Source organism: Bemisia tabaci, chromosome 8 (assembly GCF_918797505.1).
Source record: "Bemisia tabaci chromosome 8, PGI_BMITA_v3".
Classification (NCBI taxonomy): Eukaryota; Metazoa; Arthropoda; class Insecta; order Hemiptera; family Aleyrodidae; genus Bemisia; species Bemisia tabaci.
The window spans coordinates 31049738-31063396 of NC_092800.1; the positions used below are offsets into that span (position 1 = coordinate 31049738).

The 13659-nt window shown below is 40.5% G+C and overlaps 1 protein-coding gene across 1 annotated transcript in view; it reads left to right on the forward strand.

The window, feature by feature from the left end:
• The first annotated feature begins 10802 nt into the window (after positions 1-10802).
• Positions 10803-13659, forward strand: part of LOC109034948 (uncharacterized) — a 28616-nt gene continuing 25759 nt past the window's right edge. The window contains exons 1-2 of the mRNA XM_072303772.1: positions 10803-11129; positions 12022-12073. Coding sequence (XP_072159873.1) covers positions 11127-11129; positions 12022-12073 — 55 coding nt within the window. The 5' untranslated portion in view covers positions 10803-11126. The remainder of the gene's footprint in view (positions 11130-12021; positions 12074-13659) is intronic.

Here is a 13659-nt window from a genome sequence, read left to right on the forward strand (position 1 = left end):
GTTTCTTCGTGTGGAAAAAAGAAGAAAAAATATGGATGCTGATCGACAGACGACAGTAAGATTCGAATAGAATCAGCGGGCCGATTATTGAAATTGATAGACAAAGCTATAGACACACGGAGAAAAAAACTTCCTGCGTAGGACCCGAAGTTTAGGTCATATGGAACACTGAAGTTTTCAGATTGAGCATCTGAACACTTTAGGTCCAGCTGCTGAGGCTCACACATCTGAAACTTCAGTTCTTACATCTAAGGTACTTTGGCTTTCACATCCGAACAACTTCGGTTCTCACATCCGAAAAACTTCGGCTCTCACATCTGAGGTATTTCAGATGTAAGAACTGGAGTTTCAGATATGTGTAATCCGAACCTCAACAGCTAGACCTAAAGTGCTCAGATGCAAAATCCGAAAACTTCGGAGATCCATATGACTAAACTTCGGGTCCAACGCACGAGGTTTTTTTCTCCGTGCAAAAAAGACAAAAGGGATGTGGAGGAATCCTATCAGTGGAAGCGGGTGGTTGCAATGGACGAAGAAGGTAGGTAATAGACTAACGAACGGCGACCCACGAGAGTTCCTGTAGTTAATCCATTAACTTCTCCCTTCGTCCATAGGAGCCACCCAAATGAGGGAATAATAAATAATTATAATAAATAATAATAATAAACCAATAGGATCGCTCCACACTCCCTGTGTCTTCTTTGTCTATCGCTATGTCTGTTAATTTCAATAATCAGACCGCAGAACGCACATCTGAGGGTCGCATGGTCATGCCGTCCGTTTAACAGCTCTACCCCTTAGGAAGGTCCCATATCGGAGGCTAAGGAACAAAACAACTTAACTGCATGACAAGTTCCTACAACTGAACTTCGGTAACCAGTCTAAGGGCACGTTTGCGCAATGCGTGAAGTATTCATGCAGTCTTGTAGGCGCTATGTGTTTCATGCCGCCCGCTGCTGACCGCACTGTCTTTGACGCAATGCGTGAAGTATTCATGTAGTCTTGTAGGCGCTAATATGTGCTACATGCCGACCGCCGCGCCGTGCCTAGGGTTTCTCCTTTTCATCTCAAGTTCTCGTCATCATCGGCATATATCTGCGCCGCGCCGTTCCAAGCCCTATTCCGTGTTCGGTTTCTCTCTTAGTCTTGACTCGACTAATTAAAGGTGCTGTCTGTTGCATCACAGAGAGACGACAAAATTAGAGATATACTCTCAGAAAATGAGAGATTTTGTCACCTTTTCTCGTTTGTAATTTTTTTTTCTAAATCTGATTTTTCTTTATACCTACATTTAAGAAATTGCAAAATTTGCCGCCATGGGCCGCCATGTAGCCACCCCCTAAATCCGGCGCTGAAAAAGACTGAAAACTTTCATGATGAATTTGTATTTTATCAAAGAAAATTTAGCTGCGCCTGAGGTTTATACGGCGTTTCTCCTTTTCACGGCAGTATTCTGACAGTGTAACCTGCCGTGCTAAGAGAACACGTCAGATGAGCATACGAATCGCTCTCACTGACCTCAGAAAGAGCGACGTAAACCGATCGATTTTTATCCAAAAGACTTCATAAACGAGCCCGTATCTTATCTCCAAGTCCTAAAGCTCAATGTAAGAGTAACCTGATTTACATAAACCTCTGGTTATTATATACAAAGATCCAGGTATGATATGGGTCTTCCCTCTTCCTCTTCGCGCAGCGGCTGATTATGCAAGCGTGCGTACTGTAAACAAAACTACCTGTGTCTCCCCCGCCCTCCTTTGCTCATCACACCCACGCAACATCTTCTTTTCGTTCAACAGTTGCTTTGAAAGCACTGGAGCTATCCTCCCAGAGCCTAGGAATTCTTCGCCCCTCAAATATAAGGGCGTAACTACACTCTGCAATGAACCCTGTCGCCTATATAACTCAATGCTTTTCCGAGCTCATCTCTATGTGTGGTTACGCCATTATGTCAGCCAAGCGATTGACTGATCGGTCCCTTCGTTATTTTGACTAAATGTCCAACGTTCAATGACCTCAAATAGTGAATGCAGGTGTATACACATGTTTATTAACACGCGTATGAGTGAGTATCTCAAGAGGAAATGATGACACGAATATTTTTTCAGGATTAAGACGTAGCTGTCCACTTTCTTTAGAAAGTGGAAGTGTCTTTTGAGTCAATTCAATGTTCGATAAACAAGGAAGATGACGCAATTGTTAATCTCGAAGTGTGTTTGCTACCCATTAATAAAATTAAGCGCTGTGAGAAAAGATTGCACAGGTAGTCAAATCTTGAGGATCGTCCATTATTGTGCAAGATTTCGGGAAATATTTACGAAGCTCTGATCTTACTTACTGTAAAATGTAAATTGCATCTAATTTCAAAAACTTGTGACCAAAACACGAGGCAACCGTTCCTTTCAGTGATTATTTGACATCAATTACAATTTAGGGGCTTGGAGGACAAGGTGCATGAGTGCGGTTTATGCAATTTTGAGACATGCGTGTTTGAAGCTTTGAAATTACACGGATCCTTAATTCGGAAGGAACGTTCAGACTGACTTATAGATTATTAAAGATTGGAAATTGGGAGTACATTTCTCACAGAATATGCCTTAAGACTAGTTTTATATGAAATCATTAATATCTCACTTTTTTTCAAAAACTGCATTAATGTACCTGTCCTCTAGGGACTAAATTTTACAACTCGGAACTAGTTCAAAACATCCCAAAGCTTCAGTAGACTTTTATTTACGAGTTGAATTATTGAACGCCCAAGATTGCATGTATGTGAGCTTGTTCATTGTATCTCAGCGATCTCTGTGGAAACCTGTGATTTCTTTCATCGTCACCCACCATCAATTTTCACGCTCATGATAATCGAATCGGAACTCTATCTCTCTCATATTGCCGCAGCTCCTTTCAAACCTCGTTTTTCTTTTTCACACTTCGAGGAGTTTTGCAAAGCTCATTCAATGAAATCGACGTCCCTCCCCCCTCTTTTGTGGTGTTCCGAACGATGAGATCGGAGTGATTTCCGATTCTCATGATTATCGAAACATAGGTAACACCGTGATCGAACGATTATCAACCGCAAAAATTGCAACCTGTAACTTGTGGTAAAGAGAAGGAAAAGACACCCTACATCACGTTCGTTTCAAGGGGATAAGAATAATCAATATTGAAGGCATTGTTAAGGTTTTTCCCTGTTTTCTATCCTTGTTTCAATAATAAGCCCGGCTGTTGGCAATTTTTGTTTATCAATTTTATTTTTACAAGGCGAAATATTCATTTTTGGCCCTTCATCAGCTCTAGTCTTTTGGAAACTCTTATTTCGACGGCGTAAGTCCGCAATCACCTATTTCGTTTGCGGTGTCTGAGAATCTCCGCGTCTAAGTTATTTTTTTAAAGGAGAACAAGTCGACATCATTCCTTGAAGTTTATGCAGAATGTTCTTCGCACAGAGTAGAAAAATCACGGCAGTTTTAAAGAATTGCTGTTGAGTAGATTTCCGTTTAAAAAATAAAGTATGACGGGAAGTCTGCGACGTCGCATACCAGGTTATGTGATTGCCAACTTACACCGTCGATTTATATTAAAATAAGATTAAAGAAGTTTAAAGGAGACCTTTAAAAACTGAATATTCAAGCAAATTTACGTCAGAATCTAACCGAATCACTGTTGGAAAAAACTTGATGTAAGAAAATAAAAGTAGCCGTGATTCTTACCTACATCCTCGAGAGATTTGCCATTGACAGAGCAATGCTCCTCAGTGTTAGAGGGCGTGGAAACAAGACACTGAAAAACAAAGTCAATTGATGAGTGACGGTCACACATCAGTGGTCTCTGGGATTCACACTGGATGGAGAAAAACCTGCAAAATGAATGAAAGAGGGGGCCAACACTTGCGTGGCACTACCGCGGTTATTTTGATTCCTGCATAGTCATTTTTTCACGTTGACTAGTTTCGGAAGAAAACTTTTTCCACGTCACAGTGCAGATTCTTGTGGTTATCTTTCCGACCGGAAAGCAATTGATCTGTCATCAAAAAATCTTCGCCGTACAGGACCGACGTCAACCCACTGGATTTTTTTTTTTTTTTTTTAATAACTTCAAGGGTAGTAACGTAGCTGTATGTCCGTACTGCCGGATTTTAAAGCTTTTTGGCTGTATCGTGTATCGTGGCGAGGTGTGAGTGATCGATAATCGATATGTCCCCTTTTGAAGCTATGGTGAAGAATCAATTCTTAAGGTGTTTGTTGCGAACACCCTCTTTATCGATCCTTTTCCGTAGGTTTAAATTGCAGATCAATCGATACTTCGCAAAGCACGTTACAAATTACGTTGACTAGAGTTTTCAAAAGAAAAAATAAAGTATGACGGGAAGTCTGCAGCGTTGTTAACGCAAGATACATGGTTTGGGTCTCACACTTTCGCTATCAAAATTTCGGAGACTTTTTCTCATTTTTTTGGGAGGGGGAGGGCCCTTTCATAGGCCCCACCAAAAAAAAGGAAGGAAAATGGAAGAAAGCAGGAAGGTAGGGACGGGGAAAAGAAGGAGGAAGGACGCTTGAATTTGGTAATTATCCATGAAGAAATTGACTCAAGCTATACAGGATTATCCAAAAGTCACTGACCACCCCTGTAACTTTTTTCCAAATTGAGATAGAAGTTTGAAACTTTGGCAACGTTCCTCGGTCTGAAGTAGCAACTTTTTGGTCCCCCCTTTGGATAACCCTGTATATTAGATGTGCTTTGACAATTCGAAAATTTACTGAGGGAAGCTTCCCATAAGCCTCTCCCGTTCAAACAGAGTTGCCACAGAATTTAGAGAATTTTGGTAAAATTCCCTGACATTTTAGGATATGCCAGACACTTAAAAATACATGATTTGAAATAGTTTTCGGGCACCATTTGTTGTTCGAAACGTCAAACCCATTCTAGGAAGGAAATAAAGGTGACTTGACAATTTTCCCTGAAATTTCCCGGGTTTTCCGGCATTTCCTGACTGTGGCAGCCCTGTTCGTAGTTTTTGGATTCGCCTGTGGGCCATAAATTTTGATGAAGAGACTATTGTGTCTTCCTCGGGTGCGCTGAAGATTCACCTTCGCTTAGCTGGAAAGTTAACGATGCTGATTGACCTTATTCCCTTGACTGGACCCTTAGCGCGCCACGCCACGGGCTGACCCGCTTTGACCCCACATGACACTGCCCATCACCGACCGGCGCGGCCGGGGTCCACCTTGTCGTGTCGGACGATCCAGAACAGAGGACCTCGGCGGTGTGCGATGTACTCCACTGCAGAGCATATTGCATGGATTATTACGTCATGCACCGCCGAACTTACGCCGTGCCATGGCTGATATGTGGGAGTTTACACTTTCACTGGTCGCGGCGCACCGCACAAACCCCCTCCCCCTCCCCCTCCTCCTCCCCCTCGCACCCTCCCCGGGTCTTCCTGTAACAGTGACGTACCGGAGCGCTGATCTCCTATTCTCACCGTCGTTGTCAGACTTCCTTCCTGGTGTCTTATCCGTCCAAGATCTACAAGGTTCGGAGATGTAAATTATGTTCGCAATCGAGGAATTAAGCTGAGGGCTGAGGGAACGGAGAGAATCACCGGTGCCGGTGTCTTATCCATCGATGATCTCCGATGTTCCAGGATTCGAACGGTGTTTACATTCGAGGAATTAAGCTAAGGGCGAGAGGATATTGATAAGAAGGAAATGCTAGCTAAGGAGTTTTGACGTGAGGCGTGGAGGGCTCAGTGGTGTAGCGTGAGTTGCGATGTATGGATTGTTAAGCCATTTAAATCTACGGTAAAGAATCGATTATTAAGGTGTTCGCTGCGAACACCCTGTTTATCGATCCTTTTCCATAGGTTTAAATAGCATAACAATCGATATATCGCAAAGCACGCCACGCCACAGGGAGGGCTAGGAATACGTGTGATACCGGAAGGCGAATGCTGCCGTGCTAAGGAAAAACGCCTTATGAGCCTTTAGATGTTGCCAAACTTCTGATGATGTACGGATTTCTAAGGAAACTTGGGGATGTTTTTCTCCCAATTTTTCAGAAAATTAATATTTCAATTAAATCTACAGTTTCACGGAATTTCTATGAAAAATATGCATTAATTTCCTAAAAAATGAATGTTTTATTAACAGGAATTTGGCAACATTAGGATGTTCATACAGCGTTTTTCCTGAGCACGGCAGAATGTGACGGCTTGAATCGGCCTAATTACATCAATGGAGAATTTGCACGAAAAAATATTATTGCTGCAGCTGAGAGTGTTTAATGAGCTCCTGTCGCAGTTTTTTCATAATCCTTCTCTGATGTGAAAAATTGCAGGAAAATAGATTCTAAAGGGAGAAAATATGCCACCTTGTGCCGTCATAAGGCGGTATTTTCCATTTAAACCCATGAATTAGCATATTAGGCCATTTGGTCATGTCTCCCCTAATAATTGCTCATTTTAGAAACCTTGTTCATGCTCACCCATGCTCTTGCTCAGTTTACTCAATGGGTTTTTTTTCTAAAACACAAAATTCAGAAAGTTTCTGACACCTGCAAATTCTCCGTCGATGCATTGTGTTCTATTTTTTCATGTTTCATATTACCTAGCTCAAGTAACTAACTCTAACTCTCTACTTAGAGAATTCGGCTAAATACGGTGGTACAGTGGTGGACTCTCCCTTTACCACGTATAGCCCTGATATTCCGGCCTCAACTATGTAAGTTCTCATTCGTTTGGAGGATAGCTGGACAAAACTCGTAGCACTTAAATTTCATCAGCATTTAGAATAATTTGGCTTACAACTAGTTTATGAGGTTATGGTTCAAAGTAGATAGAACATCGCCTATCAGCCTAGATACTTCGCATCGGCGCAAAAGCTTGACTTAAAATGAAGTTAAATACATATTTTGAACTGAGCGAAGGAGCGGTAAAAAAGAGGCCACGTGTAACTTAAGGTCGTCAGGCGTTTTAAGAGGAGTGACCTTATATTGTATACCTCCTCCGTGAAAACAGGCACAGGGTTGGCATTCGAATTGATTTTGGTCAACTTTAGGTGCCCGCGGGTGGGGAAAAAAGTGGCGACTTGGACTTCGTAGCGATCATTTATTCAATCCCACTTGTGTGTGGATGGTGAGCTAAATAACATGTGAGCACATGCACATGTTCAGATTGATTCGTGGTTGACCGACGAAGGTGCCAGATCTGATTGGGAAATTTATCGAAGGCAAATCTGTGTCCTTCGCGTTCTTTCTCACCTGATCCGAATTATAGACTGACAGGCGTATTTTGTGGCGGTATGAATGGAGTCGATTACTTTTCTGCCGCTCCTCAGGTGTATATGCACTTTACTGTCTACAGATTCTCCCTTGAGAAACGATGGTACATATTATTTGGTTTGTAGCAGTGCATTGTCTATCGCAAATCGAAATAAAAAGTAATGAAATCGAGATAAAAATTAATGCTTAATAATCTGACTATTTTTTGTCTTCTAACTCGATATGATCCGTGTAAAATTCCTTCAGTAACGTCATCAAGATCCTGAATGTGCCACTGCACAGAGAAAAAACAATATCACATGAAACATCACAAGAAGAATCAAAACTCCTTCAACTTTGCGGATATGCAACACGGACATCCATCGATCATTAATAGTTGCATCCAGGCGCTAGTATACGCGTAGTGTTGCGTTCGGTGCCAATTACTTACTCAGCCCTTTGTGTACTTCGGCGACGTGAGAATAAGGAAAAGTTAAAACGCCTTCAGCTTCTCATATATGCAACACTTGAACTTTGTCCTGGGAATAACTGACTGACTCGTTTAGAACAATTATTAAGGTGCGTGTATGAAAGCTAAAACGCCTTCAGTTTTTTGCGTATGCAACACGGGCATCCATCAAGCATTAATAGTTGCATGCGGGCGTTACAATTGACGTTGTGCTGTGCTCAATGGTGGGGGTACTGACTGAAAGCATCTCGTTGAATCTTGGACTATTGCCGTCGCACAAAAATAATGCTCGTTTCTCACAATTCCATCATTCGTGTCGGAATGGGCAATAGACTGACAAACGGGTTAAAGAGCGTCATGGTACAAAAAATACACACAAACGAGTACGTTAAAATCCTAGGGTCGATGGGAAGGTTTTTTTGATGAGACTAGAATGAGATCACCGCTCCAAATTTTTATTTATTATTTGAACTTTTTTAAATTTCAAAAAGTCCACGACTTCCCATAAGGTCCTGCTTTTCATTTATAGACACCATTCTATTCCAGTTTTCATAACCACAACTTTCTACGATATTTGTTCGGAACCAGTTTACACAATTTTTAAGTCATTATAGTACATTATAAATAATTTTTCATTGAATTCAGAAATATTAGGATACTCTAGGTTCAAATTTTCAGACTAAGGGTCCATAAAATAAAGGTTTGGTGCAATCTAAGTCTCTAATCTTGGTGTAGGGACTCCATTAAGTCCCTGCAGCTGAAACAGATGTTCGAGCTTTCAGCTTATCCCCTGATTTTTATTCAGTTTTTTTTCCTCTCAAGAAAAGGTGACCCAATCAACCACTGTTCCTGCATAAGACGAATCTACTCATTTTACCAAACAAAATGAGTTTCTTTAATTTATCGCCTGTAAATATGGTTCTGTTTCGTTTCTAATTGTTTGATCATCAATGACGGAACTTAAAAATCATTTATCGCGTCACAGAACCCGGTCTTCAAATATACCCTGGTAAAAATTGGCAGTAGAATCTGTGTTCCAAAATACCATAGACCTACAGCCGGCTGTGCGATTTCCAATAGCTTCCGTAGCCGGCTACACAGTTTCTCATAGCCTTCTATAGCCGATGGCGACTAAGCAACAGTCAGACGATGAAGTTGATGCTAAACGTTACTAAATACGGATACTAGGACTTGGTTGGTTTTTGAACCACCGCTCTCTTTGTGTGCCGTAGTATCTTGATTTATTTTGCGAGGAAAGCTCCGTACTTTTGAAGGATGCCTGTCATTCTTAATATGTTGGAGCGCCTTCAGTTTCGTATGATACTGTGCAATACCTCTGGTGTGAAATAGTTGCTTCAAGCGCCGTGGCACGCTGCGGCGTGGCAGGCGGGCAGCCAACGCGAAACGCGCATTGGCGCCTACAAACCTAACAGGGATACTTCACGCGATGCGCAATGCGTGAAGTATCCCTGTTAGGTTTGTGGGCGCCAGTGCGTCGCCGCTCCGCTTTGTGTTAGGCTCTAATATTTAATCTAACGGAGTCAGCGTTTTTCAACTCATGATTTTGAAATGTTTACACACTCTGTATGGATTATTCTCGTTTTAATTGATGAAAAACAAATATGTTTTAAAGGAAAATATAATATGTGTTTTGTGAATATTAAGGTAGTTCCGTATCAAACTTAATGATTTCCAAAGCACACGAATTTCTACACAATTTCTTATAGCCTTTTATAGCCAATGGCGATAAAGTGTAAAGCCCGGCGATAAAGTGTAAAGCCCGGCGATAGGAACTATAGCCCGGCTGCATAATTTTTTATCGCTTTGTATAGCCCGTCCGTATGATTTTCTCCGCATTCTACAGCCAGCTATATGATTTTCTGTATCCTTCTTTAGTCGGCTATAAGAATTCCTATGGTATTTTGAAACGCAGCTCTTATCGCCAATTTTTACCAGGGTGGTGCTCGAAAGATTTTTAAGGAGCTTAGAGCTGCTTCCAGGCCATTTCGGTTTGGCTGTCACCCGTTGACACACATTCTAGTCACCCGCGCAATTTACGTGCCTGTCGCACTGAGCTTTGACCTGACCATAAAAACACGAAAACCTTAACGGTTCGCTCAAAATCAGATGCGCAGCCATCCTTGAGTGAGCATAGATTTAATAAGCAGTTGATAATATACTCCGTGCTTTGCATTTCCGTTTGGACCCGGAAACGAGGCAGGCATCATACGGAATCTTCACTCCCGTAACACAGGGTTGTCAAATTATTAGGGCCGAACTTCCATAAACTACTTCGGCGTCTAATCAAGTTTGATCAGATTTTATTTCAGATCATGAAACCGAGCTTGACTTTAAAAACAAATAGCCTCAGCACCCCGTTTAAAATGCAGTACTGTTATGCGAATGAGCGCGCTTTTTTAGAAATTAACTAATGAGTATCGCAGCTGAAACAGTTATACGAGAATTGTTTCATAGTATTCGAATGAGACATTTTGATGATTTCAGGGAATACGCATCTAAAATTTAAAAATGCATAGAAACATTAGACCAGACCGCAATTCTGTCGTACTGAGGAAAAATGCTGCATGAAAATTTGAGAGTTGCCAAACTTCTCCTGATGAAATATCTATATTAAGAAAGATAAAGCCCAAATACGTAGCCCGAATATACGAATAAATAAGGATGGAATTAAAATATGGGTGAAGGCTAAAACATCAAAAACACTAAAAGACACACTAACCCTACTAAGCGTCCTGCCTTTTAGTCTTTTTAATGTTTTAGCCTTGCTTACTCGTGTTTTTATTCCATCCTTATTTATTTAAGAAAGTTATATTCATATTTCTCCTTGATATTTTCAAATATTTGAGATCAAAGTGCGAACAAAATTGTCTGAAAAATTCGAAGAAAATATTCAAAATTTTCCCCAGTAAGTTTGTTATTTATGGAAAAAAATCTGGTAAAATCTGAAGGTTCGTGCGTTCATGCATTTTCACTAACAAAATGTTTCCATTCTTTCAAACCTCGCAGCTCTTATCACGGTCTTATTATCTTGAAATTTTTGCTTTTGTTTCAGATTCAACAGAGCTCAGAACAAAGCGGAGAGATATTCTAAAAAACAGCATTTTTGGAGCTTCCTGCGTGGGTCGGAGCATTTGTGCTTGAGGACAAATGTCAGCGACAACGAGAGTGAGGAAGACATCTTGAAATCCGCTGACGTCATCCAGGGCAGGGGGGCAGCGCGCTGGAGCCGTTGAGTCTTCGATGAGTTTGAGATCGCTAAATCAATGGGAAGACGCCCAAAGACGAGTGGCTCCAGGAAACATCGAAGATTAAAGACACACGTAGCACCACGTGCTAATTCAATGCGTGCTGAGTACAATCATTTGGCTCAGCCCCACTTATGGTAGGTACTTTTCATTTTCAACAACTTTATCACAGTAATGGGTCAGTTGCCCTGATCACAGAATCGTATGTTTCGATGATTGATCTTTGTAGATAAGCTAAAAATAATAAGATCTGTCTAAACCGCAACTTTCTACGTTCAATAATAACCGAGATATCGCCCTTTGAAAAGTCGGTTTATGACGACATCCACCGCGGCAGTGACACCCTTGGTTTCTTGATTCTATGATTGAGCATGTGCTATGATAGTGCATTTTCCTAAAATTAGGTTTAGATTTATGGTGGTGTACCGTAGACTATTTAAAGAGAGAACCCGAAACGCTCATAAAAATACTTTTTACTTAACAAACTAAAAATGTCTTCTTTTTTTGGTATTACAGTTTTAACCCGTGAGAAAAAAAGCATGTAAAACGATAAAACCTGTTAAAAGTTTGTGTTCCCCGCGTGATTTTGGCTGACGACTTGCCGAGCTTTTTAGCAAAATTCACAGTAAAGGCGGACAAAGTCGTGATTTGTCACACACTCACACTGCAAGTTATGAGGGGTGTTGCAGTTCTTTTAGCTTATATATATGGTGTAATTAATATCGGATAGGTTACTGGAACTTAAAAATTGTATCTAAGTTTTATTTGAATTTTGGTGCTGATTATTTTATTTACTCAAATAAGTAGACTTAATTTTATTTACTTTCCCATCTTAGTTAAAATCTTAAAATTAGATAAAGGTTAAATAGATTAAGGTTTCTGGAACTGAAAAACGAATAAAAAAAAATTTAAACCCTATGACCTCTCCATGCTCCAAGAGGTCGATATAATTGCACTTAAACTGCCTAGGAAATTACTTTTTTACTAGTGTAACTCAACTAATTGACTTATTCTACTTTTTTTTTACAGATCGAAATGCCAAGAAGCAGCTTTCACATATCATGGCGATTCTTCTTAGCAGGTGATTTTTTTAATGCAAATTGACTAATTCAAATTACCCTGAAAAATTAGGTAACAGCACTCATTAAACTTTAATGGTTATCAGTTCTTCTCTCGCTCAGCTGGCCACAATAGTTTTCGGTCGCTCTCGCATCCATGAGAGTATTTCGTGAAACGATGCAATGTAGATCACCTTTCACTATCTCATCGACAGAAATACCCACTCTCATTACGATGCTTAAAAGTGCGACTCAATTGACTTCGAGGCGGAAGTAAATTAACCGCCATTCTCGAAATCATTCTTTGCTCACTCACTCATTCTTGTCGCGGGCGTTCCAATCTAGTCCTATGTGTTCGGTGCCACTATTCTGAAGGTAGAATTTTGATGTAGCTGATTTGGTTCGCGAGAAATATCTGCACACAAATTGTGCAATTTCTCTACATATTCTGCACATTCAGTCTGAATTTTGCAAATCTGCATTCTGCACACGTTTATTTAGTTCGCGCTGTTTCAAAATCTTCCCCTTTAATTTAATCTCATTTTAATTCATCAAAGAAAAACGAAAAGACGCTGTGGTTTGAAATTATTACGAAATATTCCTCACTCAAAAGAAGAGACATGGAGGAATTTTCAAAAAATGACTGAGTATTTTTTCACTAAAGAAAAATGATGACAGGAAGAGGGAACAATTGTATTCATGCCTATAAAAGAGATGTCTCCGTAGTATGAACGAAGAATTGAAGGCGCTTTGTCATTTTAGATCCTCGCAATACTGACCGTCCGCGCCGCGCTGAGGGTGAAACGGTGAGTGCCTGGAGAGCCAAAACGCCTTCAATCTCGTGCGTATGCAATATGGACATCCGCTGAGTTCGAATAGTTGCATCAAAGCGTCGCGATAGATTTCTCCTAGTGTTCGTTCCACGCGATACTAACGAGGGGTACTTTGCTTGTTTCTTTCACGCCTCAACATAATTCTAGGGTTGTTCATTCCACCATTCCACCAATGAAGTGAACAATTACTGAATTTTATCAGAACGTTGTTAGTTTCCTGAAAAATCCATTGATTGTTAAAAAGTATTACAATTTTGCCGATCCTCGAAATCGCAAAAATTAGGTATCAGAGCAAGATTTGTAGAGCTTTCTTTTATTAGCATAGTTTGGATTTTTCCCTTTTCTGGAAAATACTTTTGCCGTTTAAGTGCGAACATTTTAAAAATCGACCATCGAAGTTGGCCCAAAATTCCTCCCAAAATATCCTAATTGAAATGTTGATAAAAATCATGTATTTGTTTCTTCGTAAGTTTTCTTTCATTTAGGGATTTGCGCTCATAGGCTATGCGTTGCTCATTTTTAGAGTTTCGGATGAGTTACTAGGGAACTAAGAGGCATCGTTTTAGCAGCATTGAAAGTCTCATACGCCCTTTCACCGAAAAATGCCTCAATTTTACCATGTTATCGCAACTTTTTGCAATCTATTCTACTTTGGGCCCATCGCTCTCATGGCGGGTTTTGCCTACAAGTTAACGAGGAACGATCCCTCCTTTAAAACAAAACATTCAAAAAAAAATTGGTGCGTCTCTGATCAACTTAGTCTAAATGACGATTAT